The 27,951-nt window shown below is 40.3% G+C and overlaps 3 protein-coding genes across 5 annotated transcripts; 1 reads left to right on the top strand and 2 right to left on the bottom strand.

The window, feature by feature from the left end:
• Positions 1–71: 71 nt before the first annotated feature.
• LOC122846466 (MAPK/MAK/MRK overlapping kinase-like) lies at positions 72–7,823 on the bottom strand. 2 transcript variants are annotated; one of them, XM_044143460.1, is made up of 12 exons: positions 7,388–7,823; positions 5,960–6,074; positions 4,568–4,657; positions 4,430–4,500; positions 4,277–4,355; positions 4,121–4,169; positions 3,390–3,568; positions 3,098–3,199; positions 2,127–2,300; positions 1,462–1,612; positions 1,203–1,388; positions 72–344 (listed from the first exon to the last, which is right to left on the bottom strand). In XM_044143460.1, the coding sequence occupies exons 1-12, from the start codon at positions 7,638–7,640 to the stop codon at positions 267–269; spliced, it is 1,527 nt and encodes a 508-aa protein (XP_043999395.1). In that variant the 5' UTR covers positions 7,641–7,823; the 3' UTR covers positions 72–266. The 2 variants fall into 2 exon arrangements, with proteins under 2 accessions (XP_043999395.1, XP_043999396.1); XM_044143461.1 differs by lacking the exon at positions 7,388–7,823 and adding an exon at positions 7,003–7,343.
• Positions 7,824–8,614: 791 nt separating this feature from the next.
• On the top strand, positions 8,615–20,872 carry LOC122846464 (nuclear export mediator factor NEMF-like). Its single transcript, XM_044143456.1, has 32 exons — positions 8,615–8,791; positions 8,911–8,979; positions 9,693–9,795; positions 10,667–10,792; positions 10,867–11,015; positions 11,089–11,156; positions 11,658–11,747; positions 11,848–11,921; positions 12,417–12,487; positions 12,551–12,630; positions 12,700–12,836; positions 13,966–14,174; positions 14,248–14,415; positions 14,509–14,572; positions 14,652–14,740; positions 15,485–15,588; positions 15,743–15,805; positions 15,898–16,010; positions 16,638–16,695; positions 16,812–16,870; positions 17,009–17,129; positions 17,360–17,579; positions 17,665–17,707; positions 17,788–17,837; positions 18,276–18,405; positions 18,488–18,565; positions 18,640–18,849; positions 19,481–19,516; positions 19,594–19,700; positions 19,771–19,814; positions 19,884–19,963; positions 20,689–20,872. The coding sequence occupies exons 1-32, from the start codon at positions 8,733–8,735 to the stop codon at positions 20,764–20,766; spliced, it is 3,150 nt and encodes a 1,049-aa protein (XP_043999391.1). The 5' UTR covers positions 8,615–8,732; the 3' UTR covers positions 20,767–20,872.
• A 9-nt stretch (positions 20,873–20,881) lies between these two features.
• Positions 20,882–27,949, bottom strand: klhdc2 (kelch domain containing 2). Of its 2 annotated transcripts, none has more exons than XM_044143457.1 (14): positions 27,661–27,949; positions 26,135–26,482; positions 25,972–26,051; positions 25,767–25,884; positions 25,257–25,369; positions 25,091–25,175; positions 24,908–24,991; positions 24,524–24,604; positions 24,224–24,282; positions 23,632–23,738; positions 23,478–23,550; positions 23,312–23,399; positions 23,183–23,235; positions 20,882–22,382 (listed from the first exon to the last, which is right to left on the bottom strand). In XM_044143457.1, the coding sequence occupies exons 2-14, from the start codon at positions 26,468–26,470 to the stop codon at positions 22,259–22,261; spliced, it is 1,401 nt and encodes a 466-aa protein (XP_043999392.1). In that variant the 5' UTR covers positions 26,471–26,482; positions 27,661–27,949; the 3' UTR covers positions 20,882–22,258. The 2 variants fall into 2 exon arrangements, with proteins under 2 accessions (XP_043999392.1, XP_043999393.1); XM_044143458.1 differs by lacking the exon at positions 27,661–27,949 and adding an exon at positions 27,454–27,543.
• Positions 27,950–27,951: the final 2 nt, after the last annotated feature.

The raw sequence follows: 27,951 nt of genomic DNA, 5'->3' as shown, positions 1-27,951 counted from the left end.
CATTAAACACTACTCCGGTTTCTTCTTGTAGCAAAAAAGCAAAAACAAAAGAAATCTGTAGGGGGAGGGAATTCTTTTTCACAGCACTGTAATAACTGAATAATTTATTTGTTGAATTGCGGCACATTTGGCCGTCCATCCCAGCAGTAACCAGGAAGACAGCAGCTTGTTGTGTAGCAGGTTCCTCCGGGTTTTGGCTCCGTTTTGCGGGTCGGTCCAGTTCAAGCAGGCGGATTTTAATCTGAAACTCGGCTGGATTTTGGCTCTCAGGTTCCTCCTTCGTTCCGCTCCAAAGGTGGCATGCAGAATGTCTTCACGGTTATGCAAGTCATCTCATCTTCGGGCTGTGGAGAGAAGAAGGTGACAGGATGTTTTTATGCTTACAGCTGCAGCAGCTTTCCTGATATGAAAAGATTCAACTGCGGCCTGAACACACAGAGACGAACACGGTGAAAACATAAACGACATGCAGCGGCAATGAAAATGGTGTAGTAAGTATGCCGGGCCAATCGGTGGCGCTGTGACTTTGTCAGAGAACAATACAAACAACGCACAACGGTAGTGTTGCCAGTTTGGGCAGGTTTCTGTACAATTTTATAAATGCCTGGAATTCTGTTAAAATTAGTAAAGAAAGTGTCACTATGTGGTGGAAAACCGAAATCCTGGTGCAACTTCAAGATCTGGAATGTGCAACTGTGTGTTATCACCATTGTAGATTAAAAAAGAGTATAATTTCCTGCCAAAATTTTCACCTTTATCTCAGAAATTTTGAGTTTCAAAATTTCAACATTTTCAATTTTTAAAACTCAAAAATTTCCAAGATTTTCTAGAAAATCTCTGAGATGGATCTAAGGATTTTTCAGTTTCTTTTGACCAAATTTTTTACTTCTCAAACTCAGCAGTGATTTAGTTTCTTTTTTCTCCCTACAATGGCCCTCGTAACTATCAGACAATTGACTTGGCACCACAAAAAAAGATAAAATAAATTTAAAAAATTAACATTTGTTGAGTCATCGTTTAAAAAAGACAGGCTTGCATGTCCACATGGAAACATGAAACCAGCGTTCTGGAATGTATTTGGTTTTTAAACTGATTGTTTCTGGTCTCAAGAAGCCCAATCCGTGCGGATGCTCAGCCTAAACTACTGAAAACCTTTACGGTTTCACCTTAAAGTCGTCTCTGTGTGGCGGGGCCTTGAGCACCTGTGTCTGGCATTTTTTTGGCGAGATGGGTGGCAGTGCTGGCTTGTGGTTGAGGGAAAAAGCAGGAATAGCAGAGAAAGGGAACGGAAACTGATGTCCGTGAGCGGCCATGTTGAGTCTGGGCAGCTGCCCCGGGTGGGGGGCGTTCCTCCGGCTCTGGGTGTCTGCCGCTCGCTTCGGGTTGTGCTGAGGAGAGACGCAGCTTTTCACTGATCCATCCGTTTCTCAGGCCGACCTGCCGGGTTTGTTAAAGGCTTACGTTTACTAGAGGCGTCTGTCTGGGGTGTCTTCCTCTCACATGTTTGCCCAGTTTGGTTGGTCGCCAGGTGTGCGCCGACTTCACGATGTTTCCCATCCCGTCCACGTTCTCAGAAATCCTCTGAAGCGTCTCTGATTTCTTCTCTCCCATCCTGAAACACAAAACCAACAGTTTTCTTCTTAAAGGTGGCTTCTATGCGTCCTTGAACAGGTTCGGTCTGTGAGTTGTTCTTAGATAATGAGATTTCAGTCTGCTCAGTTCTTCCTATTTTTAGCTGTTTTAGGGTGTCTTGTCACTTTAAATCCAAATAAGCTGCTGATGGCCACGCCCCCATGATCGACATTTACACACCTGAAAATGACTGAAACAGATGCTAAATTTTACAGACATCCATCTTTGAAAAGCATTAGCAGAGCTTCCTGCACAACCAACAAGAATGCAGGAAATATTTTCTGGATGGTAAGTCCACAACAAAACACTTATCTCTTCCAGCAGCCATTGTACAGTGCTGGTAAAACCAGCTGACCAAATGTGATAAAGCTCTGCTTGGGTTGCTAAGTAATGGGCTGAGCCTCTGCAGAATGTGCCAATTTTATTTTTAGCAATTTAATAGTCAAAATAATCGATAAATTAATTGATATATAAAGTAATGGTTAGATTTGCACCTGATTTCCCTGAAGTAGGTGTGCTTCAGGGCAGTGTCTGCGGAGATTCGCTCGTCTGGGTCGTAGGCCAACATCTGATAAAGCAGAGAGATGGCCGGCGCCGGGCAGCTGGGCAGCAGCCGCGAGATGCCCGATCCTTTCTTCGGAGGGAAGTTGAATTGCATTGCTCTCGACCTGACAGCAGGAAAAAAGTGAGTTAGATCTATTGACTCTATGTCTATACATGCTACCTATATCACGCTTTGACTGATTACAACCAAAACCAGAGAATTATTCGTGGCAATATTAGGGCATCACTTTTATATTTATACTTGTGTACAGAATAAAAGTGTTAAATATGTATGGTGTGTATAATTTACAGTGGTGGGCAGACTTCCACTAATACACTTGATTCTCATTTAGTGCTTTAACATTTTGCTAACTTTGAAAACAATTAGAAAATTTTGCTTCCCCTAAATTAATTATGTTTTTTTATTCTAAAGCACTCATTTACTTTGCTCTTTTGTAAACTGTCAGCTGAATAAAGTTCAGAATCTGTTTTATTTTAATTCTTCATGTTAGATGTTCATATTCAGTTCCATTTCCTCTCCTTATGTTTCCTTTTTATTTTTAAATAAACTTTATTGAGCATCTTGCAAGAATACAACAAACAAATAAAGTACACAGAAAAATATGTAACATGCTGCTGACATATGGTGTGTGTGAACATGACTGGAATTAGCACTTTAGCATTAGCAGAACTAACGTCTCTGATTAGCGCTCTAGGATTAGCATTACTAGCTTTCCAGTCAGCGATGGCCACCACTGACTGAACGCACAGAAATAACAAATGTTTTATGGATTACAAAGTTTACTGAAATCTGTGATAGAACTGGACAAAAATTTCAGTCCCATTATTTAGGATGTGAAAAAAGCGTAAAAAGTCAAAACGGTGTGAATACTTTTGCACAGTTGGGCGTCTTTGGACTCACTGTTTGAACTTCTGAAGCAGACTTTGATCCGGCGTCCCCAACACGTTGTGGATCTTGGCCACCTGGTCCAACTCGTTGGCTCCAGGGAAGAGAGGGTTCAGGCTGGAACACACACACTGGGTCACGCCCGTCCCGCCGGGGGACACACCGGGGGACACACCGGGGGACACACCGGGGGACACACCGGGGACACACCGGGGGACACACCGGGGGACACACCGGGGACACACCGGGGGACACACCGGGGACACACTGGGGGACACACCGGGGACAGGCGGACACGTCTCCTCACCTCAGGATCTCAAAGAAGACGCAGCCGGCGCTCCACACGTCCATCTTCTGGGTGTAGTAGCCGTCGGTCAGGAGGCACTCCGGCGCCCGGTACCAACGTGTGGAGATGTACTCAGTGTGCGGCGGCTTGGAGTACATACTGCGGCACGAGCCGAAGTCGCCCAGCTTCAAAACATTTTGCTGCAACTCAGAAGGAAATCAGTGACATGTTTCCTGAAATTTGACTCTTTGGTTTTGACACACCTGTGTTGAAATGTTGGGGTCATTTAAGGAGTTTTTACAGATGTGCTGAAAAACAAAACGCTGCAATAAGTCGGTCCAAAGGTTTATGTGGGAGGAGGGACAGATTATGACCAGGTAATATCTGTCTTGCTGAAGTTCTCCAGATCCCACACACTGGGAACACATCTCTTCATCTTTGACTAGGCCTTTCCCCAAACTAATGGACTTTTGTTGATTTAGACGTAGCTTAGACTTGTGAGATGGAGAAAAATAAAATCCCTCCCCATCTTCAGAATGGACGGTTGGTTGGATGGATGGATGGATGGTTGGATGGTTGGATGGATGGAGGGATGGATGGTTGGATGGATGGATGGATGGTTGGATGGATGGATGGATGGAAGTTGCAGCTGTTTTGTTTACGTTTCATGACAGTTAAATTGTTTTTAAATTGTTTTACTCCATAAGGTTTTTAACTTTTCAGAGCCACTGTAAACACCTCAGTGTTTTTACCTTGATGAGAATATTTTCAGGTTTTACATCTCGATGAAAGATCCCACACCTGTTAAAAATGAAAAACAAAATCTCAGGTGTAAGTTTAGATGATTCTTTTAATCTAATCAGACTTTGATTATTTTAATCTAATCAGAGGTGTGTTTTGTGCTGCACCTGTGCATGTGCTCCAGGGACCTGCACAGCTGGTACATGTAGCTCTTCACTGTCTGGTCAGGCAGAGGCGTCCTCCTTCCTGCAGAGCCACAAACCTCCTCTAAGCACATCCAGCTCCAGTGAGGACAGAAACGTCTTCCTGATCCGTCCTACCTTGAATGAGCTCATAGATGTTCATCTCCATCAGTTCGCATATCAGAGAGACCCTTCCTGTTCCTTTGTCACTGAAACATTGGGTTAAATTAATACGACCCACATGGCAGGGGACTATGTGACTGTGACTGGACTCACTATATCAGCTCATGCAGCTGGACGATGTTGGCGTGAGGGCTGAGCCGCTTCATTGCCTGGACTTCCCGCAGATTGTTGGCCTTTTCCATACTTCAAATCAAAAGATGCTTGTATTAGTGGAGCAGATAACTGAATATTTCAATTATATTGAACATAGAATTTCATATGAGGATACAAGAACATGTATTACCGTAAATATTTTGCTGGCTTGTTTAAAAAAAAAAAACACTGAAAAATTCAAGATGGCGTCCATTTTTCAAGATGGTCGTCAAGGAAAATTTATTCTTGCACTAAATTTGACAATATTTATAGAGTAATATTTTTGGTGTCAAATCACAATTGTCATCAAAATAATATTTAAACAAATGAATTGTTTAAATATTGTCACGTTTTTTATTTTCAAGATCTCCACCATGGTTGTAATCTTTTTTTTTATTACTAAAATGACCAATTAGATGAATTTGTTTGGTGTCAAATCACAGCCTACATATTTTGAACCACAGAAATCCTACATACTTCCTAGATCTAGTGTTTCCTTTTCCTGGTGGACATTTTTAATAAATGGCCACCATTGTTGTAATGGAAAATATGTGTTTACGCAGCTAACCAGAAGGTTAGGTTTACTAACCACTAGCTTGCTGAACAAGAATCTTGGCTGCGCTAATGCTAAACTGCTAACCGGCAGATGCATACAAAATAAGCGACAGGTATTTCTAAACGCAGTAAAAAAAAATAGCAAAAGCCAATTCCAAATAGCTAAATTATTATTATTAACAATTAGAGGAAGCTAACACTAACCTGCTACCTACATTAAAAGCTAGCAGAAGCCATTGCTAAACATATTTTTAAAAATTAGCGGAAGATAACGGTGACCCTTAAAATGACTGCCACAAAGTTTGCCATAAACTATCATCTTGGCAATAAGTTACTTTAATAACACTTTAATTTCACCATTTGCTTATTTTATGTTATTATGTTTATTTCCTTCAATTGTCTGCCTGGGAGTAAATGAAGTTTTTAAAATCGGATTGAATTAAAGTTTTATGAATAAATTCACCACAGTGGAAAACACAAGATGTGACATAAAGTTAATCAAAATCATGAAAATGCACAACATTTTATGGCAATAATTGAAGGCTTGGAAATGGCAGCCATCTTGAAAAATGGCTGCCATCCTGAAATTCAGGAGGCTAATAAGAAAGATGAAAAACATGCGACCTAAGGGGTGAACAAACAAACGTTTATGCTTATGTCCACACTTAAAATATATTTACAGTAATATTCTGCACTTTATTAAATTATATAAAATCTTCTTCTACTAATGTACAACTTCAAAGTGCAAAGTTCAAATAACAAAATCCATATTAATCAGAATTTAAAGTGAAGACATACCTGTTAATTGTCTGCTTCATGGTTTTACACGCATAAAACTTCCCATCTTTAAGGTTCTGAGTTTTCAGCACCTCAGAAAAGGTGCCCTCTCCAATTTTCTTGATTATTTTATAACCTGCAGTCAATATATAATAATCATGTTAATCCATAACAGTACAAACACATCATGTACACAGTCACCTTCTGTCATTATTATGAAACAGCACAGACTCAGTTGATAATGTTATTTGGTAAAAACCCCTCATCCTGAGCAAGCATGTGGCGACAGTAGAAAGAAACAACGTCCCTTAGTTGAAAGGGTTTAGAAAGCAGACACAATCAAAGTGTAACCCCTCAATCGATTGATAAGTTTTCAGGTCATCAGCTCTGATCAGCAGGTCAAATCCTGAAAAATCTCATTTTGATGTGTTCATTAAATTAACTAAAAACGGTTTTGGGTTTTTTTTGTGTGTGTTTTTTTTGTTTTAGATTTTGGTGAGAAAGATATTGTGGCTCTGGTCAATTTGTTGTTGGTTCTCCAAAGTATTGACAGCAGAGGTGCCAAAAATTTGCCACAGTTTTTTAGGTTTGTCACGTTTTGGTACTAGAGAGTCATTCATTCGTAATTATTTTGAGGATTTTTACACATCTTTACCAGGTAAAACAATAAATTTCCCCATCTACATCAAATAATTAATTAAATCCCCGAACTTATGACAAATTTGTTCTGAATGACATGCTCATTTGGTCATTTTGAGGCAGATTTATTAGTTGAAATCTAAATGACTCTTACTGCATTTTATTTATTTTGTTATTGTTATTATTTTTAAAGCGATCTTTCCCATTCAGTTTTACTGCCCCAGTGGAAGGAGGGCGAACACTCACCAAAAATACATATTCAATTTTGAAAAAAAACAAACTCAAAACTAGTTTTTGTCGCTTTATCCATTTATTTCTCTTTATCTGCTTCCAACATAGAAACGTGCATTATTTGACGTAAAAACGAGAAATTTCAAGCAGTTAAATTATGAAAAATAAACCGGTCAGCCTTTTTTTGTACTTACAGTGCATTCCTTTGATTCTGTCCTTACGCATGTCAGTCGGGTATCAATAGCCGGCGTATCTAGACAGTACATGTCATTAAAGCTAATCTAAATGTATTTAAATAAATAAGACGCGGAAATTGTCTGATTGGAGCTAGCTTAGCCCCGCTGCTGCGCCCTGTTAGCTGACCGTTGCCTTGGTAACGGAGCACGCCTTCGCCCTCCGCGCTGACCTGAGGAGGAGACGGGAACTCTGACAGGAGCTCTAACCGCCGCAGCAGTCCGGACCCTGGGCTGGAAATATTACACTTTAAAGGCACAAAAACCGCCCTCATGCGGGATAAGCTTTGTTAATCACTGCAGGCCCAGATATCAGACCGAACCGAACCTTTATTCGCAGTCTTACCTTTTCTCCAGAGGTGGCTCGTGACCAGCGCCTCTGATGTTTTCTCATTGGGTTGCAGGTTGTTCAGCGTTTCCACGCCGTAGTTCCGCACACTGTTAATCCAGTCCGTGTCGGGGGTTGCTCTGCACGCATTTCTCAGGCTTGCCCTGTTCTTCACGTCAATGAGCCAGTTGGAGTAGTGCATCATTGGTGCACACAGACAGGTGAAGAGCAGAACATGAGCCCGCTGATTTACAGGAATGAAGCGGCTCATTCACTGGATGAATAAAAGCAGCATTACGCTCCCAGACGCCTGTTCATGTCAGATACAAAGCTTTCTATTCACCGATGCTGACTGATGCGAGTAAAAGGCGTGGACCGTGTCATTTTTGCACCCAATGGGCTCCCGTAAAAATCTCTTCAAGTGTTGGAAGCCGTAAGCGCGTTTGCCATATTGTGAATGGCAAGTTCTCCTTGGAAACTCCAGAGTTGGGTTTTCAGAATAAAATAAACACAATTTCTGATTCATATTTAACCCTCCTGTTATGTTACGGGTCAAATTGACCCGTTTTAAAGTTGTTATTTTTTGTTTTTTAAATAAAGGGCAAAATAATTTTTAAAAATGTCCAATTCTATATGTGTTTGACAAGCAAGGTTGTCAAATTCATTTTCATTTCGAGTCGCATCAAGATCATGAATGTCCTCAAAGGGCCGGTTGGGGTATTAATAAAACGATTTGTTAACAAATTGTTGAAACATTATAGTTTCTCTGTGATCGATTAGTATTTCTTAAAATGTAACAAGTTTTATCTTTTCACATTGATGTAATATGGTCCTAAATAAATAAAAACAGATTTGATTTGACTGATAAAATTATATTTAAGCACACAAAGTTTATCATAAAGTTTAATTTATTTGACGCTCAAGAGCCTTCAGAGTCACATAAATAGTTATGGCCTTGAGTTTAGACACTTGTGGCATCAGCCTATTATTATTATTATTATTATTATTATTATTATTATTATTATTATTATTATTATTATTATTATTATTATTATTATTATTATTATTATTATTATTATTATTATTATTATTATTATTATTATTATTATTATTATCATTATTATCATTATTATTATTATTATAGAACCAGCATAACACCTGCTCTATGTTTTTGAATGTTTCCGCAAATATACCCCTCACCTCACAATATGGCGTTGACGTTGACGCACTGTGCGGTGGCTCGCACCTGTGTGACTGCGCATGTGCAGAACTCCCCTGCATGATTTTCTTGTTGCTGCTTCGGATATGTAACGTTCTCAATCATTACATGACAAACATAACTTCAACGTGGATCTAACTCACCATGAAAACCAGGTTTACCACCGTGGACATCCGGGCAGTTATTGCCGAGATCAATGCCAAGTAGGTGACAGTTATTAGCCGGAGCTAATGCTAACATAGCCATCTGCTAACAAGGCTAATGTTGATATGTTTACACATGTTGATCACTCATTCATTTATTTGTCGCCTTTCCTTTCCAGCTACATCGGCATGAGAGTGAATAACGTTTATGACATCGACAATAAGACTTATCTGATCCGTCTACAGAAGTAAGGCCAGCTTGAGAACTCAAGTTTTATGAACCTTTGCTATAAAGAATATGACGCTATTACAGACATGGCTTCTTTTCTGGAAGTATTATGACATTTTAAGGGTTTCTGCTAGATAATTTATCGTCACTACATCAATACAATTAAAAAGCAACATTTTGTTTATAAATGCTATTTATAAGGGTAAATATTTGACTAAAAATGATCTAATTTTGTCTCATTTCTTTCTCAAGACCAGAACATATAAAAGCTTCTTAATTCAAGAGAATTGATGCATCAAAGCACGCATTTCAAATCTTTAATTGATTTTAAGTAAGCTCAAAAAGTACATTGTAGTACATTATGTAGACCACATATGTCAAAGTTAAGGCCTGGGGTTTTTATGTGTCCACATTAATAGACTTTCACAATACAAGTTGTGTCTAAATATTATTTTATCAATCAAATCAAAGCATTTTTTGTTTGAAATGAAAACAGTGTGAAAAGATATTAAATATTTAATTTCAAGTAGTACGCATTGATTGCAGAGACAGCTATTTGTTAATATTTTTAACAGTTTAAAGGGAATTTTTATCATTATGTTCAACCACAGCCAGCCATTTGAGTTACAGTAATGAATAATAATGCTAAGTAACAGTTGGAGTTTTGTTTAATGTCCGGCATTAAGCCACCATGTTGAGCAGGGTTGACCCCATGCTGTGCTGCTGTTTCAGGCCCGACAGCAAAGCCGTTCTGCTGATAGAGTCCGGGACCCGCTTTCACTCTACGGACTTCGAATGGCCCAAGAACATGATGCCTTCAGGCTTCGCTATGAAAGTAAGAACCTTAACAACCAATTTATGGTTATTAAAATCCCTAAAAGTTTTTTATGTTACAACCACAAACATCAATGTTTTTTTATTAACATAAAGTAAAGCATATTTATACATCTCAAACATGATTTATAAGTTTGTAATTTACCCATTTTTAACTTTAATTAGTATTTTGGGTAAAAATTGCACAAAATCTAAAGAATTAAATTAGCCATTTGTACTTTCAGGCCAGCCAAATATTAGTTTAGAGCTAAAATGTTGTAAATTTTTTTGAAAAGACAAATTATAGTTTTAGATAAATATCTACTATAGAAAATGTATCTGATTTTTCAAATTTTTTTCTATGTTTAGGATTTAAAACAAACATTAAATTTAGCAAAGCAGATGTATCTATTTTCTCTCCAATGGGATAAAAAATATGTCAAAAATAAAAAATCACATGCATTCCAACCTGATGACAAGGAAAACAGATTTTAAAGTATATTAGTATGTGAGTGTACCGCACTTCTTTGTGGGAATTCAATGCAAACTTTTCAGAAATAAACAAAAAATTGCTAAAGAAAAAAAAAAAAAATGTTTGTTTTTATATCCCAATTTAAAAGGATGAGATGTTTTTTTTTTATTATTTTTAGTGAAAGACAGCTGTTTGAGACACCTCCAGCTGTTGACTCGGGTTGAAACTATTGTCTTTTCATTATTAATCATTAACTCATGTTCAGTAAAATAAGTTTGTAACATCAGAGCTTTAACTCAATGCAGCTACATTTGTGTTTTTATTTTTCCATCTTTGAGTGAATTTGGATGTTTAATGTCGTCACATTTTTTCCTTCATTGAGTTGAATCTGAAAACAGAAGCAGCTGTTTTTGCTCTGTAGTGTCGGAAGCATCTGAAGGGCCGGCGGCTGACTCAGGTCAAGCAGCTGGGAATCGACAGGATCGTCGACGTCCAGTTCGGTTCCGACGAAGCTGCCTACCACCTGATCGTCGAACTCTACGACAGGGTCAGAACAGTCTCGGAACCACGACACGTGTGGTGCTGGTACCAAACACGCTGACCCGGCTGTTTGTCCCTCAGGGTAACATCATCCTGGCGGATCACGAGTACACCATCCTGAACCTGCTGAGGTTTCGCACCGCCGAGGCCGAAGACGTTAAGATAGCGGTGAGGGAGCGGTACCCGGTGGAGAGCGCCCGGCCGCCAGAACCGCTCATCACTCTGGACAGGTAGCGCCAATCATAAACATCCCATAATCCTCTGAGCCGTAACCAATGGAAACCGCGTGTAAATACTCTGCAGGCTGTCAGAAATCCTGAGCAAAGCTCAACATGGAGAGCAGGTGAAGAAAGTCCTGAACCCTCATCTGCGTGAGTATTCGTCCAAATCAATAATGTTGTTTTGAGACTTTTTTTTCCAAGTAATATAATGGTAAGGATGTAATAAATAACACATTAGAAATTAAAGGTTAGTGAACTTTAATTTCTAATGTACATTTAACAGTAGAAATCACCAGGCTGAAGAATTTTGTTTTCCAAGTTTGGTTACAAAAAGAGAAAAACAAACTATTATGTAAATGAAAATAATCAAACTCGCTTTAACTTTTAATGAGATTAACTGATTTATTACTTATTAATTAACTTTGAAAACAATCAATCAATTGTTAACTGGAAAATACAAAAAAGTACATACAGTACATTTTGCATCTTTTAAAGTATTTCTGATATTGTACAAGAAAAGGCTTAAAAATCTGCAGAATGTGTCAACTTTAAAATCCAATTAATCAAAAAATAATCAAGGAAAAAGAGTTTTATTCCGCTGTAAATCTGTTAATTATGTAAACAAACATCTATTTTAAATATTCTCTCCAGCCTACGGAGCCACTCTGATTGAACACAGTTTGATGGCAGCCGGCCTGCCAGGCGCGTTAAAAGTCGACAGTCAGGCCGACGTTGCTGAAGGTACGCTGGGCCAGTAGGAACTTCTGCTTTTTTCCTTCCATCAAGTTTTCCTTCCATCACATCAGTCAACAAGCTGCGTTTTATTTCATTTGTTTCTCAGTTGCTCCTAAAATCCTGGAGGCTCTGCAGCTCGCTGAGACGTACCTGGACAAAACCGAGAAATTCAGTGGAAAAGTGAGTAAAAAAATAACATCCTGTGAGAGTCCGACTGTTTTTAGAATAATCAACAGATTTTTGCTCACTGACTGTTTATTTCTGACTGACATACATTTTTTATTGCTCCTTTTATCAGTTTTATACATGTTCCGATTCATGTCAGTGTATATCTAAAGATATAACTTTGAACTTTTAAAAAATAAACACAAATATCTAATTAATCAGGAATCTTCTGACCGCCTTGCAGAACTGCTGCGACCCTGTAATGGGTTGCGACCCCCATGTTGAAGACCTTTGATTTAAAGCATTTTATTGTAGCTCACTCTGCCTTTACATTTTGATTTGTTAAATAAAATTTATGTCCAACTTTGTTGGTCTGTGTTATGAAACCCAAATTAAATACCATAAATATTGTTGTAGCCCCTTGAAATGTAAAACGTTTCGGTGTTTTCTGAGACCTTGTACTTCTTAGTTTCATATTGTCCATTCATACAGTTTTTCTGCTGTAATTAGGGTTACATCATTCAGAAGAGTGAGAGGAAACCCAGCTTGGCTCCAGGGAAACCCGGTGAAGAACTCCTGACGTAGGTTTTCACCCTGCTGGTCGGTTTCCTTCAGTTTGCTCCGGTAACGTTTTCCTCTCTCAGGTACGACGAGTTCCACCCGTTCCTCTTCGCCCAGCACGCCAACAGCCCCCATCTGGAGTTTGAGACGTTCGACAAGGCCGGTACCACCTGATCGATAACTTCCTGCCGTGAGGAGAGAACGCTGACAGAAGTCGTTTGTCTGCAGGCAGTGGATGAGTTTTTTTCCAAGATGGAGAGCCAGAAGATCGACATGAAGGCCCTGCAGCAGGAGAAGCAGGCTCTGAAGAAGCTGGAGAACGTGAGGAAGGACCATGAGCAGCGGCTGGAGGCGCTGCACCAAGCGCAGGTAAACGCTGGCTCCTCTCAGGCCCAGGGTGCACAAACTTTATGCAACAGCAGCCACAGCTGTAGAGCTAAGAGAAGTCAACTATTCTAAAAACCAACTGAAAGCTGAACATTTTAATGAAGCAAATATCTTGACTTCTGTATAAAAAGCATTTATATGTCAATGTAGATGATTTTTATGTCAGGGGTGTCCAAACTTAACCCAAAGACAACTCTGCGAAATATGTAAAAATCATCCAACTTATTCCATGTTTTTATTCACTATTCACTAATTATTACATTCATTTAGCATAACTTCTGCCTCAAACTGATTTCAGATGGCCAAAATGTTATTATTAGATATTATATTATGACTTTACCAGATAATAAAAATATGTAACATTTTATATTAATCACATAAAATTTTATTTTAGTCCCACACTTTCATGGTTTTTATGGTTCCTTTAGTCTTTTTCTTGTCAGAAACTTTTTCATTTTTTGCTCTGATTAATTTAATTGTCAGCCAATCAGAAAAGCATTAAAATAAATCATTTCAACTAATATTTTATTTTAAAAAAGATTGAATAACAGTAAAGAAAAATTATGAAGAATGTAAGAATTTAAGAATTTCTTTTTTTGCTTATTTTTCTCATTTTCCTCCAATCTTTTGAGGCCTCCACAGCGCCCTCTAGCGGCCCCACTTAGAAAAACACAGTTCTTTTAAACAAATCTGTTTAAAAACCAAAAACTCTTATCTAGCGTTGTTTAATAAATGGATGTTTGTGGTAGTATATGTACTATTAAATTAAAATGAAATCAGAAAATGCAATGAATAGTTTGAAACAAATTCTAATTTGTAAATTTATAATTTCCCAAAAAGGCAAAATGCTGAAGTAATAAAAGATGAAAAGTTTTATGTTGTTAATTAAGTTTTCCATTTTAAGATTATTTAAAAATTAGTTTTGATTAGTGGAAGTTTCCCTTTAATTTGTTTTAGGCGTCTCTGGTGAAATAAATCTGTTCTGTTTTTGAGCTGTGGATAAGGGCCATATGGAACCATTTCAAGGGCCTCAAACGGCCCCCGGGCCTCACTTTGGACACCCCTGTTTTAGTCTGTAAGGCGGACGGATTCAGCTGAATGTGTGTAACAGGAAGTGGACAGAGTGAAGGGCGAGCTGGTGGAGATGAACCTGGCGGTGGTGGAGCGGGCGCTGCAGGTGGTGCGCAGCGCGCTGGCCAATCAGGTGGACTGGACGGAAATCGGCGCCATCGTGAAGGAAGCGCAGGCGTCCGGCGACCCGGTGGCCTGCGCCATCAAGGAGCTGAAGCTGCAAAGCAACCACATCACCATGCTGCTGAAGTACGCTGCCGCCGATCTGCAGACCAACCCCTGGTTTACAGGAACGCGCTCACCTCCGCCGTCGTTTCCACAGAAATCCCTACGTTTCTGATGAAGAGCAGGAGGAAGAGGAAGGGAAGATCAGAGTGGAGGAGAAAGGAAAGAAAAACAAGAATAAAGGCCAGAACAGGAAGCTGCAGAGGAACAAGCCGATGCTGGTGGATGTGGATCTGGGCCTGTCGGCGTACGCCAACGCCAAGAGGTTGATCTGCAGCAAACGGCTCAGAAAACTCAGGATTTATGATTGAAATCCTTAAAATCCTTCAGGTGTATAAAGTTTTATTGTGACTTTCAGGTACTACGACCACAAACGCAGCGCTGAGAAAAAGGAGCAGAAAACCATCGAAGCTGCAGGCAAGGTGGGGAAGCTGCTAATAAAACTATAATTTAATCTGTAATCTTATTTATTCTGACCTTCCTTCCTTTTGAATTGTTCAGGCCATGAAATCTGCAGAGAAGAAAACGCAGCAAACCCTGAAGGAAGTCCAGACGGTCACCACCATCCAGAAAGCCCGCAAGGTGTACTGGTGGGTCGACGAGTCCAACCTGAAAACGTTTCAAATGACGACGACACGGAGCACAGAATTATGATCATCAATACCGTTTAAAAGTTTTAGCAATAAAAACAGAGAGGAGACGTTTTCATTTATTTAATATTTAGAACTATTAAAGAGAGGCTAAAAATTATTATTATTGTTCTGAACCTGGCTGAATAATATGAGATTAATACAATCAATCAATCAATCAATCAATCAATCAATCAATCAATCAATCAATCAATCAATCAATCAATCAATCAATCAATCAATCAATCAATCAATCAATCAATCAATCAATCAGTAGAATAAATTAATACAATAAAAATATGAGATATTGTACAGTAGTCACAATGATACTAGAATAAAGTCGTATTATTATGAATAGTCATACGACAATAAAGATGTAATAATACAAAATAATGTCAAAATATTACCAGAATTAATTTTTAATATATAAATGAAGTCGTAATAGTACGATATTAAAGTATAAACAATACACGAATAAAGTTATTACCAGCATAAAATTGTAAAAATATGAAGATAAAGTCATAATATTAGAATAAAGTCGTAATAATAAAAGGATAAAAGATGTTTCTTTCCTTCCCCTTCAGTTTTGCGCCACGTTGTGTTGGTCGATCACATTAGATCACAGAAAACCCTGCAGGTTTCTGGATGTGAAACATTAAAGTCTGAATATTCTGGATGAACCGGCAGCTTTCCTCCGTTTCTCAGGTTTGAGAAGTTCCTGTGGTTCATCAGCTCTGAGAATTACCTGGTGATCGCAGGGAGAGACCAGCAGCAGAACGAGATCATCGTCAAGCGATACCTTCGCTCAGGTGAGACCGCCTGCTGGGTCATCTGCCTGACCTCTGACCTGTAGAGGTCTGGCCTCTGACCCGTAGCTCTGACCTCTGGCTTGTAGCTCTGACCTCTGACCTGTAGCTCTGACCTCTGGCTTGTAGCTCTGACCTCTGACCTCCTCTCCTGCAGGTGACATCTACGTCCACGCTGATCTGCACGGAGCGACCAGCTGCGTCATCAAGAACCCGTTAGGTTCCGTCTGCCGGCCCGTATCCTCACGGCTCACTTTTCTTCTTCTTGTTTTTAGCTGAAGCATCTTCATCTCCTCTCCTCCTCTTCCTCAGGCGATGCCGTTCCTCCCAGGACTCTGACCGAAGCCGCCACCATGGCCGTGTGCTACAGCGCTGCCTGGGATGCCAAGATTATCACCAGCGCCTGGTGGGTCCACCACCATCAGGTCAGTCGATTCCCACCGAGAAAATATCGACTCTATGCTTCAGAATCCTTTAAAAGCTGCAGTTACTGAAGGTTTTCCTTCCACTCAACTATCCACTAACACAGTTTGTAAACCTTGCTAGCAGGTTGCTAACAAGGTTTACACCTGCAAAGTAAAGAGTGTGTATATATAACTCAAATTCTGATTGATTGTTGTACTGAACAGTTTTAATATTATTGAAATCAAGAAAGTAACTTTAAATAAAAATACATTTGGTGTTTATTGTTTATGGTAGAAAGTAAAAAAGAATAAATGTTGAATAAAATTTTGACTGTAAAAATAAATTCAACAAAATGTTGATAAATATGCTAATTTATTTATTTATTGGTGTTATACTTCTGGAATAACTGGTTTAAATCTGTTTGATTGTTTCACAATGCATCAATTCAGAATGTAAAAAATGTGTTTCTGTTTCCTTTGAGGTTTTTCAGCTTTGTGGCTGAATCACTGTTGTGACCATCATACAAAAATAAAAATGGATCAGATGAATTGAAGGCTGAAACTAAAAGTTTCATCATGGAGATTTTTCTCTTTCAAGTGGAAAATGTGAAGCAAACCTGACAAAACCTAACTGTGTGTGTTTTTCAGGTGTCTAAGACGGCTCCCACTGGGGAGTATCTGACCACTGGAAGCTTCATGATCAGAGGTACGAGCCTTCATCACTTCCTGTCATAATACCATCACTTCCTGTTTGTTACAATGAGCAGCAAATAAATTTACCTGCAAATATTTATTTCTTTTTTTCCCATTTTTGCTCTTCAGGGAAGAAAAACTTCCTTCCTCCGTCCTACCTGATCATGGGGTTTGGCTTCCTGTTTAAGGTAAGCGAGCACTGCTGGGTCACCTGGGGTCACCTGAGGTCACCTGGGGTCGCCTGAGGTCGCCTGAGGTCACCTGAGGTCACCTGAGGTCATGCCAAATCTTTCCGGTTTCCACCTGCTCCTCTGATTGGCTGACAGGTGGATGAGCAGAGCGTGTTTCGGCACCGCGGCGAGCGAAAGGTGAAAACGGTGGAGGAAGATCTGGAGGAAGTGACATCGAGAGCCGCTGAGCTGCTGGAGGAAGGGGAGGAGCTTATCGGTACCAAGATGAATGTTTCAGATCAAAACTAATTTTATTGTCAGAAACAGATAAACTGGTGATACAACAATCAGTTTTTAAGTGACGATTTCATTTATAAGGGCAGAATAGGAGGAAGTTACGTTTTCATAGAGCTTTTTAAACCTGGTTATGATCCAAATTTAAAACGTTTTTAATGATTTGTGTCGCGTGTGAAAAGCTGCTGGACTCGTTTCCTCCTCGTTTCCTAGGAGACGACAGCAGTAATGAAGACCAGGGCAGAGAAGCAGACGAGGCGGAGAACCGTGAAGAAGCAGAAATGGCTGCCGCAGCGCAGCCGGGCGACATGGAGGACGACGGGAACGACGAAGACGGGAACGACGAAGACAGCGGCGTGGAAGACGAGACGAACAGCGACCAGTTCAGCTTTCCAGACACCACCATCTCCCTCTCCCACTTACAGCCAATCAGGTAGCGTCTCCGTCCAAACAGGAAGTTCTCCTTTGTTCCTGCATGAACGTGAAGGAAACAACAAATCGTTCTTCCTGGTTTCTAGGATGGCTCAGAATCCCAGCTTCAAGAACGAAACAGCAACTCAGGCAGATATCGGCACCTTTTCCTTTTCTCCAGGAGTTTTATCAGGTTATTTTATTTCATTTCTGATGTTTTGTTCCTTCAGGCTGAGGCGGATTCACAAGGGAAGAAACACATGAGTGCCAAGCAGAGGAGGTGAGCTCAATTTGTATTTAAGATCGAATTAAATCTTAAATCTGTTCTACCCAGAATTCCTCAGGTCGCAGTTTCAGCTCACCAGATCAGCCGTGTTAATTAATGTTCAGTAAATTAGTTTTAAATGGATAAATCCTTAAAACTGATCATAACAAAATGTCATCAATAAAAAAAATACTCATTTTTTCACAATTGTAAGGAATTATTTACTTAAATCAAGCTTCTATATTTTACTGAAAAGTTACTTGTAAATTATTTTTGTCTTATTTCAAGTGAACTACAAACTAGACGGTTGATTTTGTATTTTTGGAGCCTAAAATCCCAATAAAACTTTTGTTTTCTTTTGTGATGGGAAACGTGTGGAAAAGCTCAACGAAGGAATTGATTTATTATTAACGATGATTAATTCAACGATTCTCTTTCTGCCTCTTTTTTTAGAGAAGAGAAGAAGAAGAAGCAGAAACAGGAAGATTGTGACGGCGAGGAGAAGTCGGAGGTTTCCTCCGTGGATCTGGGGTCAAAAGGTGGAGGAGGTTCTTCTCAGCAGCCGCTGAAGAGAGGCCAGAAGGTGAGATAAACGCCTCAGCAGAACCAGAACCAGAACCAGAACCACTCAGGTGGAAAATGAAATACTCCTGCTGCCCGGACAGAACAAGCTGAAGAAAATCAAGGAGAAGTACAAGGACCAGGACGAAGAGGACCGGGAGCTGATGATGCAGCTGCTGGGGGTGAGGAAGATCGTCGACGGCCGGCGCTCCAACGCGGCCCGGATTCTAACGCCCGACCCGTTTCTGCCCTGCAGTCTGCCGGGGCAGCCAAGGAGGAGAAGGACAGAGGGAAGAAAGGGAGGAAGGGGAAAGGGAAGGAGGAGCTGGGCAGGAAACCACAGCAGAAACCACAGCAGAAACCTCGAAACATGGCCGCCGACGAGAAGAAACCGCAGCAGGAAGGAGGAGGAGAGGAAGAGGAGGAAGAGGAGAAACCAGCCGGAGGGCAGCAGCAGGAGGAGAAGGTAGAAAACACAAATTACAGAAAAAAACTCTAACTTTAACTTCTGTGACCAGTACAACAGCATGAAGGATAATTCAGATCATTTTTGTTTAATTACAAGAAAAAGTCACAATATTAAAATAAAGATGCAATTTTACCGAAACGGCTTAAATTAACGAGAAAAATATGTTCTAAAGTGAAAAAGTTCCTCCATGAACAGTGTTTCGTTTCAGAGTTCTGCTATTTATAATAATTTGATGGAAATCGATTTAAATCTTAAATCTGATCTGGTAAAAAAATATTGATAAAATGAAATCATAATATTATGACTTCATTCTTGTAATAAGATAATTTGTTTTTAATATTGTGACTTTATTCTCATAATTAAATAACTAGTTTATCCTGGTTAAAGGTCATTTTATTTATACAAGGCAACACAAAGTGCTCTAATATTTTGTTGATCTGAATTCAAAGTCCAAATAAACACAAACAAACACAAACAAGATGGCCGCCTCTCTAAACTATGGAATCACCAAAAATCCAGATTGTCCTAAAGTTAAATCTTTGAAAACCAAACATTTGACTAATTGATCAATTTAACAGAATGTGGCTTTAGTTACTTCCTGACTCAGCAGTGATGTCATTTCCTGTAGGAAGAAGAGGCGGACCAGGACAACGCCGGAGCGGAGGTGAGCTTCCTGCCTCAGGTGAGAAAACGCCGCTAGTCGGAGCTTCATCCTCTCGGCTTCCTGTTTCCTGGCGACAGGAAGCAGAAAACCTGCTGACGTCTCTGAGCGGCCAGCCGCACCCCGACGACGTGCTGCTGTTCGCCGTCCCCGTCTGCGCCCCCTACACCGCCCTGTCCAGCTATAAGTAGGTGTCCAAACTGTCTCTGTCCTCAGAGACCAAAGCCTCGGTGTGACGGTGCTTCTGTTGTCCGCAGACACAAAGTGAAACTGACTCCAGGCTCTCAGAAGAAAGGAAAAGGTAGAAAAGATCCCGGATGATTCCTGCAGGTCGAGGCTCAATGCTGACGTGACGTTTTCTGTTTTCAAGCGGCTCGGACGGCGGTGCTCAGCTTCATAAAGGCTAAAGACGCTTCGACCCGGGAGAAGGACCTGTTCCGCAGCGTCAAGGTAGAAAATATTCACACCAACAGGAAGGAAAACCTCACATTATTAAGACATGCATATTATTTAACAAATATTTACATCTTTTAAACTTATTTTAAAACTTTTTATCACAGAAAAATTGGTTTAGATAAATATTTCTGCATGTTTTTTGCAAGACATTTTTCTAATTTTTTCAACAAATATATATTTAACTTGCTGTTTTATATTTATTGAGTAAATTGGAAAAATGTATTGTAGGTATATAAATATGTACCAAACATTTTATGTTTATATATTTTTGTTAAATCATGTCACACATTTATAATTAACAAATATTTTATATTTAACACACACACACATTTATATGTGTATGTATCAGATATATTTTCAGATACATGTTTTTATATATATATTTTTTTCATCATATTTTTCTAATTTATTCAACACTTTTATTAGAAAAAGAATTGTTTTAAAATGTAATCAACACTGAGAAGGAAAGTCAGGAAGAAAAAAGACTGAAGTTACTCTGAATATTGGACCTGAACCAGAACCTGGTTCTGTTCTGAAGGTCCAACCCGTTACTGCTGAGCTGGTTGGTGGTTAAAATCCACACCTTCACTTTATGCATCAATAGTTTAACTTTAAACACACCGAGCCTGAATCTGTCCGGTTCCGTCGGTCCGGGTCTCGGCCCCTGTCCGGTTCCGGGCTCCGGCCCGGCCCTCACCCGCTGTCCGGTTCTGTTCCAGGACGCGGACCTTTCCAGAAACATGCCGGGGAAGGTGAAGGTGTCGGCACCGAACCTGCTGGCTGCCAAGAAGAAATGACCCGTTTGGATCCTGTCGGCTCCGCTGAGGGATTGGGAGCTGTGATTGTAAAGATCGGACCGATTCCATTTACAAAAATATTAGAAATAAAATAAAAACTGTGAAACCGACTCAGTTTGTTTGTAATTTTCATTTTATTTGGATACAATCTTGGTTCACCTAAAGTTACAGGAGGTCATTTTGTGCAGACGAAGCCGAACCGACACAGAACCGTTTCAGTGCAACGAGATCAGAGCTACAGGAGCCATTTTATTTACAGCTGTACAGATGGAGCAGAACCAGCAGGCGACCGGGTCGGCTCTCCAAGCAGAAGTCTGCCAAGAACTGAAGCGAAATTACCTGAAACCAGGTAACCTGCTGCTAAACAATCCCAGCCTTTCTGCTCAGATTGGACCTTTTTAGTGTTCAAACAAATTTAAAAACGGACCTCCAGATTTCACTATTTTACATTTGCATGAAGTTAATTTAAAGATTTACACACATCTCAGAGGTTTTCTCAGAGGTTCTGTTCAGGTTGAGAAGGAAGCAGAGGACTTTCTGGTTTCCTCTTCTGGACATCAACAGAATCTACCGAGTCAGCAGAACCCAAAAAGCTCCCAGGTTTGGATTTAAAGGGTTCTGGAAGCTTCTCCTCTGGATTTTTATGTATGAAAGCAAAATATCCATTTGTACTTTCTGAGATTCAATAACCCAGAAGAAATTAGAGGAGTACAAGAAAGTATTGGTACCGCGATGAGAAAAATAAGTTACGAGCAAAAAATTGTGACATGAGAAAAAAATATGGAAATTCATACAATGAGAATAAAGTCATAATGTTACAAGATTTAAGTGGAGAGAAAAAAGTCAAAGAGTTGGAATAATGAGAATAAAATTGTAATTTTATAACTTCAACACAAAAAAATAACTTAAAATGAAGATTAAATTAAATTGAGCATCTTGTGAAGTTGTACTTCAGTTTCAGTAGCAGAACTTTGAGGCGATTGTGAAAACTAGAATCACAAACTGATCTGGACAACAAGCTTTTTTCAACCTTTTTCTAGTAATTTTACGACTTTCTTTTGGTAATCTTACAACTTTACCCTCATACTTAATAAAATAAATAAATCTCTTGGTCTGGCCCTAACAGTCAGCTGTGTTTGGACTTACTGAATGAACAGCTGGCCTCAGAACCAGAACCATATCTGAACTTTAAACCACGGTTTGTTTTTTCCTGTCCTCACCTTTAAACATCTGTTTTTCCAGCTGCAGTCGTCTCTGAGCTGTTGCCGGGCAGAAAAGCGGGTTGATTCTGAGGGCCGTCCTGATTGGTTGGCCTTGTGTTCAGCCCGTTTCCAAATGTTCTGGAGAGATTCCAGATGTTCTCCTGGCTGTGCAGGGAAATAACTGGGCGTGTCATCAGAAATAGAAAACCGTTTCTTTCTTCTTGTCATTTTAATTCCTGTTTTCACACGTTAGCGCTCCAGCAGAGCTAGCTGGTGGGTCCTGCCCGGTTCTAGGAGCCCAGCGTGTTGACCCGGGACATCCTCTGCTTCAGGCTGTGCAGCAGGTGTTTGGGCAGGCAGTCCCAGTGAGAGGACAGTCGCTCCCGGTGCTGCAGAACCGCCTCCATACAGAACCTGAGGAGCACAGGTCCGTTAGCGGCTAAAAGAAGCCCCACTTCCTGTTGCTTTAAAGCTGCAACTTTTATAAAAACCATTTTTACATATTAGTTGAAACTGTTAAAGTATAGAAGGAAACAGAAAAGCTGTATCTCCTCTGCCGTCTCCCGGTGTTAACTAGAAACAACCAATCAGAGCCAGGAGGCGGGTCTTAGCGCTGTCAATCATAAAGCCTGTTTTGAAAGCTAATGCTAATTAGCATGGCCACCAATAGTAGTTTTCCTGTAAGGATGAGTTGACTCTCTGCCATTAACACATTTCGCAGCGTGTTTATGAGGTTGATTGACAGCACTAGACCCGCCTGCTGGCTCTGATTGGTTGTTTGCAAAAAAAATTTATTTCATAATTTAATGCCTGGAAATTGGGCTGCTGTCTTTTTAAAAACTCTTGGTCTTTCAGGAAGTCACCATCTAAACGTTTTTACCAGTGTTGCTCTGAGAAGTGGCTCCTATAAGGAGCTCAGCTGTTCCACCAGGTGTTTGCTAATTGCTACTGGCTAGTCTGAAGGAGCAGAGCAGGTGCTGCTCTGACAGGCGGAAGCAGCAGCTCATAGGAGGAGCTCTGTCTTGAAGGCGGGGCTAGGATAGTTACCATGGTGATTAAATGGTTTCTCAAACATGCATGAAAGAATCAAGGCAAAAGTCCTGGATTGTTTCTGATGAGTTCAAATAAGTTGATTTTACTTCATACCACCCTTTAACAAAAATGTGAAAACCATATTTTAATAAAAGTTACTTCCTGAAACTTTAACCACTCACCCGACTAACGATTTGGGCTGGACGTTAAAAATCAGCAGCTCGTTGCTGTGAGCCTGTCGGAGGAGGAGAACAGGATGAGAGACAGTCTGAAACAGGAAGTGGTCATAACCTGGAGGTTTTCCAGCTTACAGCTCTCTGATGAGACAGCAGGTTGTTGGCGCAGCCTCCAAACACAAACACCTCGCCGTCCGGCCCGGAGCACGCCGTGTGCCACAGCCTGCAATGCAGAGAGAGAGAGGAGTTCTGCAGAGAGAGGAGTTCTGCAGAGAGACATTCTCCAGGACAGGATGCTTACCTGGGGCTCAGCGTGTAGCTGTGCTTGAACGGCTTCCAGTCGTTCCTGCTGACGCAGTACAGCCACGCGTCACCTGGAGGATCGGTACAGCGTTTCAGAATCACTTCCTGTTCAAACGATCACTCAGCCTGGGGATCCAAATACAAAAACTCACTGAGTGTTTCTCTCTCGGTGGTGAAACCTCCAAACAGGAAGATGTGATCTGGTGAAACTGGAGTGAAGGAATGCCAGGACCGGCCCACAGGATGCTGAGGAACGCTCCTGCAGAAATAGCAACAAAACGGGTCAGAATGAGTCAAAACGGGTCGGGACGAGTCAGTTTTTCCTTTTACTGCCAAGAAAACAAATCAAGAGAAGGTGATTAATTTCATTTCATTTCTGCTTCAACCAGATGTCTCTAATCTGCATGATTTTTACAGAAATTAAACATTTAAAATCTGAACCAGAATGAGTCCCAGCGCCTCCTTTTCAAGCTAATAACATAAAATACAAAAGTTAATGTTTTTTTTTTTCTTGAAGATGTTTTCTTTTCAACAAATAATCAAGCTGGTGTTATTGCATTTTAGGACATAAAACAATAAATTGAATCATTTATTTGCATCTTTTATTGCATTTCTAATATTACATATAAAAGGTGTACATGAATAATCAATGAAATGAGGCAGTTTTTTTATCCTATTAATAGTCAGATTAATCAATAACTAAAATAATCACTAGTTTTGATCACAGTCCAGGTTCAAACTTACATTTCATGCCACTCCCACGTCTCCAGGTTGATGTAGTACAAATCATTCAGTCTGTAATTCTGGAGAAAAACAATAAGAGTGTTTGGGAGGATCGGAGCAAAAATATATCGAATGTTTGCATTTCTGTAACTCAATTTGACTATTTTTACATAATTAAAACCAAACATCCCCAGTAAACCTTCAACTCAGACAGTTTAAATGGCTCATCTGAAGGATTTATGATCTTAACGTTTTATTGATGTTGTGGATAAAGAAAGTCAGAAAACATTCAGACTCTGGACGGAGCAGAGCAGAGCTCACCTTGAATCGCCCTCCAAATATGTAACCTCGGTTTCCCACCGTGGCACACGCGTGAGCTGCTCTGGGGGACGGCGTGTTCCCCTGAAACACGCCGACAGGAACACTCAGAACCACCAGAACCACCCAGAACCACCAGAACCACCCAGAACCACTCAATCACTGTAATGGCTCTTTAATGGGGATGAAACTCTCTGACAAACCGGGTCGACTTCGATTCTCTGGTCTATAGAAATAAATGTCATCATTTTTTCTCTTTCTTTCTTGCTTTTTTACTCTTTCTTGATTCTTTTTCTTTATTCTACCTCTACAAGAGTCACTGCAGGTGCATCGTTCATCCCCAGTTTGCATTAATGCCCATAAGGTGGCGCTGCTGCGCATCTTCACCTGAGTGATGGGTTGACTCCATGCTGACGTGTCCAGGTCCAGGACATGGATGTGGTTGTTCCAGCCTCGTTCAGGACTGTCCCACTGATGCACAAAATACAAATAAATATAAATACATTCAAAGAACCTCTGGAAAAGGAGGAGCTTATCTTCTACATCTGATGCTGTTATCAGTCCACAGACCATAAGAGAAGACGTTTCATCTGTCTCGAACGTCCCTCGATGAGATCCCTGGGGAGTGTAGCCGTAGCCACCGAAGAAAATCAGTCTGCAAATGTAAACGATAAAGAAATCACATCATCCAGGAGAAACAAACCCGGTAACACGGCCAGGGGAAGGAAGACGTCACCTGTTCTTGTGGACCCAGCATCCCAGCTTGTCCTTGGAGGACGGAGGAAGTCCTTTCAGGTCCCTCATTTCCTCCCACACCAGGCTGGGCGCCCTGAGAGGCAGACGGTAGATCTGGGAGGAAAACAGGACCGGTGCTGCTTTTAAACACTCAACAAGGCCTTTCATGACACATTTTGGCCCAGGAGTTACTGCGATACATCATAATATTATTTTCAGACCATTTTGAGAAATATTATAGTACTGGCATAATAATGTAGGTGCATCTTCTTAAAGATTAATAACCTTTCATTTTTAACAATGGCACTGGAAGACATTTTAAACATAAACAACAAATAAAATGGAGACTGAAATCTCTGTGAGTAAAACGATCCTCCAAAAAGCGTAAGGTAAACAGAGACCAAAGACTGTCATCATCCAGTTTTAGGTAGAAAGAAACGAGAAAAACAATCAAATTATTGAGCTCGTTTTAACTTATCATGGGATGAATTGATTAGTTGTTCTCTCATACCCTGTTTGTGTTTCCTCTGGCATGATGGCCCCCGAACAGGTAGAGGACCCCATCCAGACACGTCCCACAGCTGCCGGACATGGACGTGTGCAGGTTCCCTCCGGCGACATGCTTCATCCTGCAGACACGTGCAACCGTTTTTAGGATGTTTTAACTGCAGCAGCCATGGAAACGACGACAGGAAGTCCACCGTTTATTTCCTCACCAAACTCCTGACTCCATGTTGTAGGTCCACACCTCATTTCTGGGCAGGTATAAATCAAAGGATCCATGATTTTGGCCATTCTTGTTTTAAAAAAACAAAACAGAATGTGATTCACAAAACTAAAATAATGACTGAAAGTGTGATTATGGCGTTCAGCTCCTACCTTGTATCCACCCCACACATACATAATATTTCTATCAACGACAGCTATGTGGCCGCTGCGCTCTGCCGGAGTGTCCAGCTCAAAAGACTCTGGCGCCTCCTCGTCGTCCTCGTCCCCCGGCTGATGGTCCTCGTCCCCCGGCTGATGGTCCTCGTCCCCCGGCTGTTGGTCCTCGTCCCCCGGCTGTTGGTCCTCGTCCCCCGGCTGATGGGCCCCTGGCTGTTCGTCCTCGTCCCCCCTGGTCCCCCCCCAGAAAGCCTCGTCCTCCCCGTCATCGCCATCTCTGGCCGGCAGATTTCCGGCGTCGTCCTCCATGCCTGCCTCCCTCTCTGCCATGACAGCGTCTCCCTATAACCACTTACAATTACTTGAGTTGTTTTTTTGGGAAAAATATACTTTTTGTGCACTGTATGTTTTAATATAATGAAGTATCGCTCATTTTACTTGAGCAGAAGTTTTGGATTTCAACCCACAGAGTAACTTCACTGAATGAAAACATGCAGGAGACATCTTGTTTTTATACAAGCTTTGTTGTTATTTTCTACCTGCTGAATAACTTCAGGATAAAAACAAATATATAGTAAATATTATATTTTGTCACTGGAAGCACTTTACCCTGTTCTAACATACAGCAAATATTGGCTTAATGAGATTTATGGTAAAATACCAGAATTTGCACATAACTATATTTTTGTCTGTCTGATGACTGAATTTTTAAATATTAAATTAGACATTCTAATCATGCACTCATATTTTTTTTACTCTTGAGTAATTTCTTAGCTACTTCTTACTTTTACTAGAGTAAAAACATGTCATGCCGGTGTACAATTATGGGAATGCTGCCCAAAAATGTCTAAAAACAAAAATAATCAGGATGTGTGAATTTGTGGGCTTTTGTTTGGTTCCTAGGATCCAGAGAACCTTTTTACAGAGTATTAGAAATCCTACAACATTAGAAAATATGGTACCTTCTCCTAGAAAACAGAAAATGAGTCCTGATTGGGTCAGAATTAAAACATAAAGCCAAATCAATTCCAAAATTGTTAAACTTTATAGAAAAAACCCCAACCTCATCGAGACTACAGTAACACACTCATGTTAAAGTTTGTAATGTTCATATATTTTCTTTGCGTTTGATTGATTGATTCAACAAAAGATGCATTCATTTTGCGGCTTTTTCAACTAATTAACCTGACGTTGTTAGGTGCTAGCTAACAGCAGCTAAACCAACAGCTGACCCTCTTTAAAAGCTTAAATATTCAGAGTGTAAAGCCCGTTTAGCTGCTGGTAAACCTAACAAAATAAGCGTAAAATCTGACCTTAGTAGTTTGCACTTTTATTCTTAACGACTTTAAAAGACAGAGCAATAAATCAAGCGGCAGCCGTTTGTCATTTTCGGTCCAAGTTCCAAAACATTTCGATAAATTAGCACCGAGCTAAGCTATTATTAGCCGTGTCTGTTTTGATTTTTGACCCAATATGTGACAGGCCTGCTCCAGCTATAAACACATTAGCCACAAACTTACCTTAAAGGTTGTATCTTATCTGAAATACTCAAAACAATCCTCAATTTCTGAGCTTATATTCAGACCGGACATAACCCACTTTTCAAGCGGAAACGAGGCTGCAGATCGTCTCAAATTGTCAGAGTTACAGACATTCAGAACATCTATAAAAATCGCAATATTTTGGTGCTTTTAAAAGTCTTTTTTTCTTTGTGAGTTGTCGTATAACATCCAAAAATAAGAGTTAGTGGGAAAGGCATGTAAAAATAAGCATCAAGGTGATTACAAGAGCAATACTTTCAAAATAAAAGT

This window comes from Gambusia affinis, linkage group LG16 (genome assembly GCF_019740435.1).
Source record: "Gambusia affinis linkage group LG16, SWU_Gaff_1.0, whole genome shotgun sequence".
Lineage (NCBI taxonomy): Eukaryota > Metazoa > Chordata > Actinopteri > Cyprinodontiformes > Poeciliidae > Gambusia > Gambusia affinis.
Note: the sequence above shows the minus strand (reverse complement) of the source record. Positions and strands in the feature narration are given on the sequence as shown.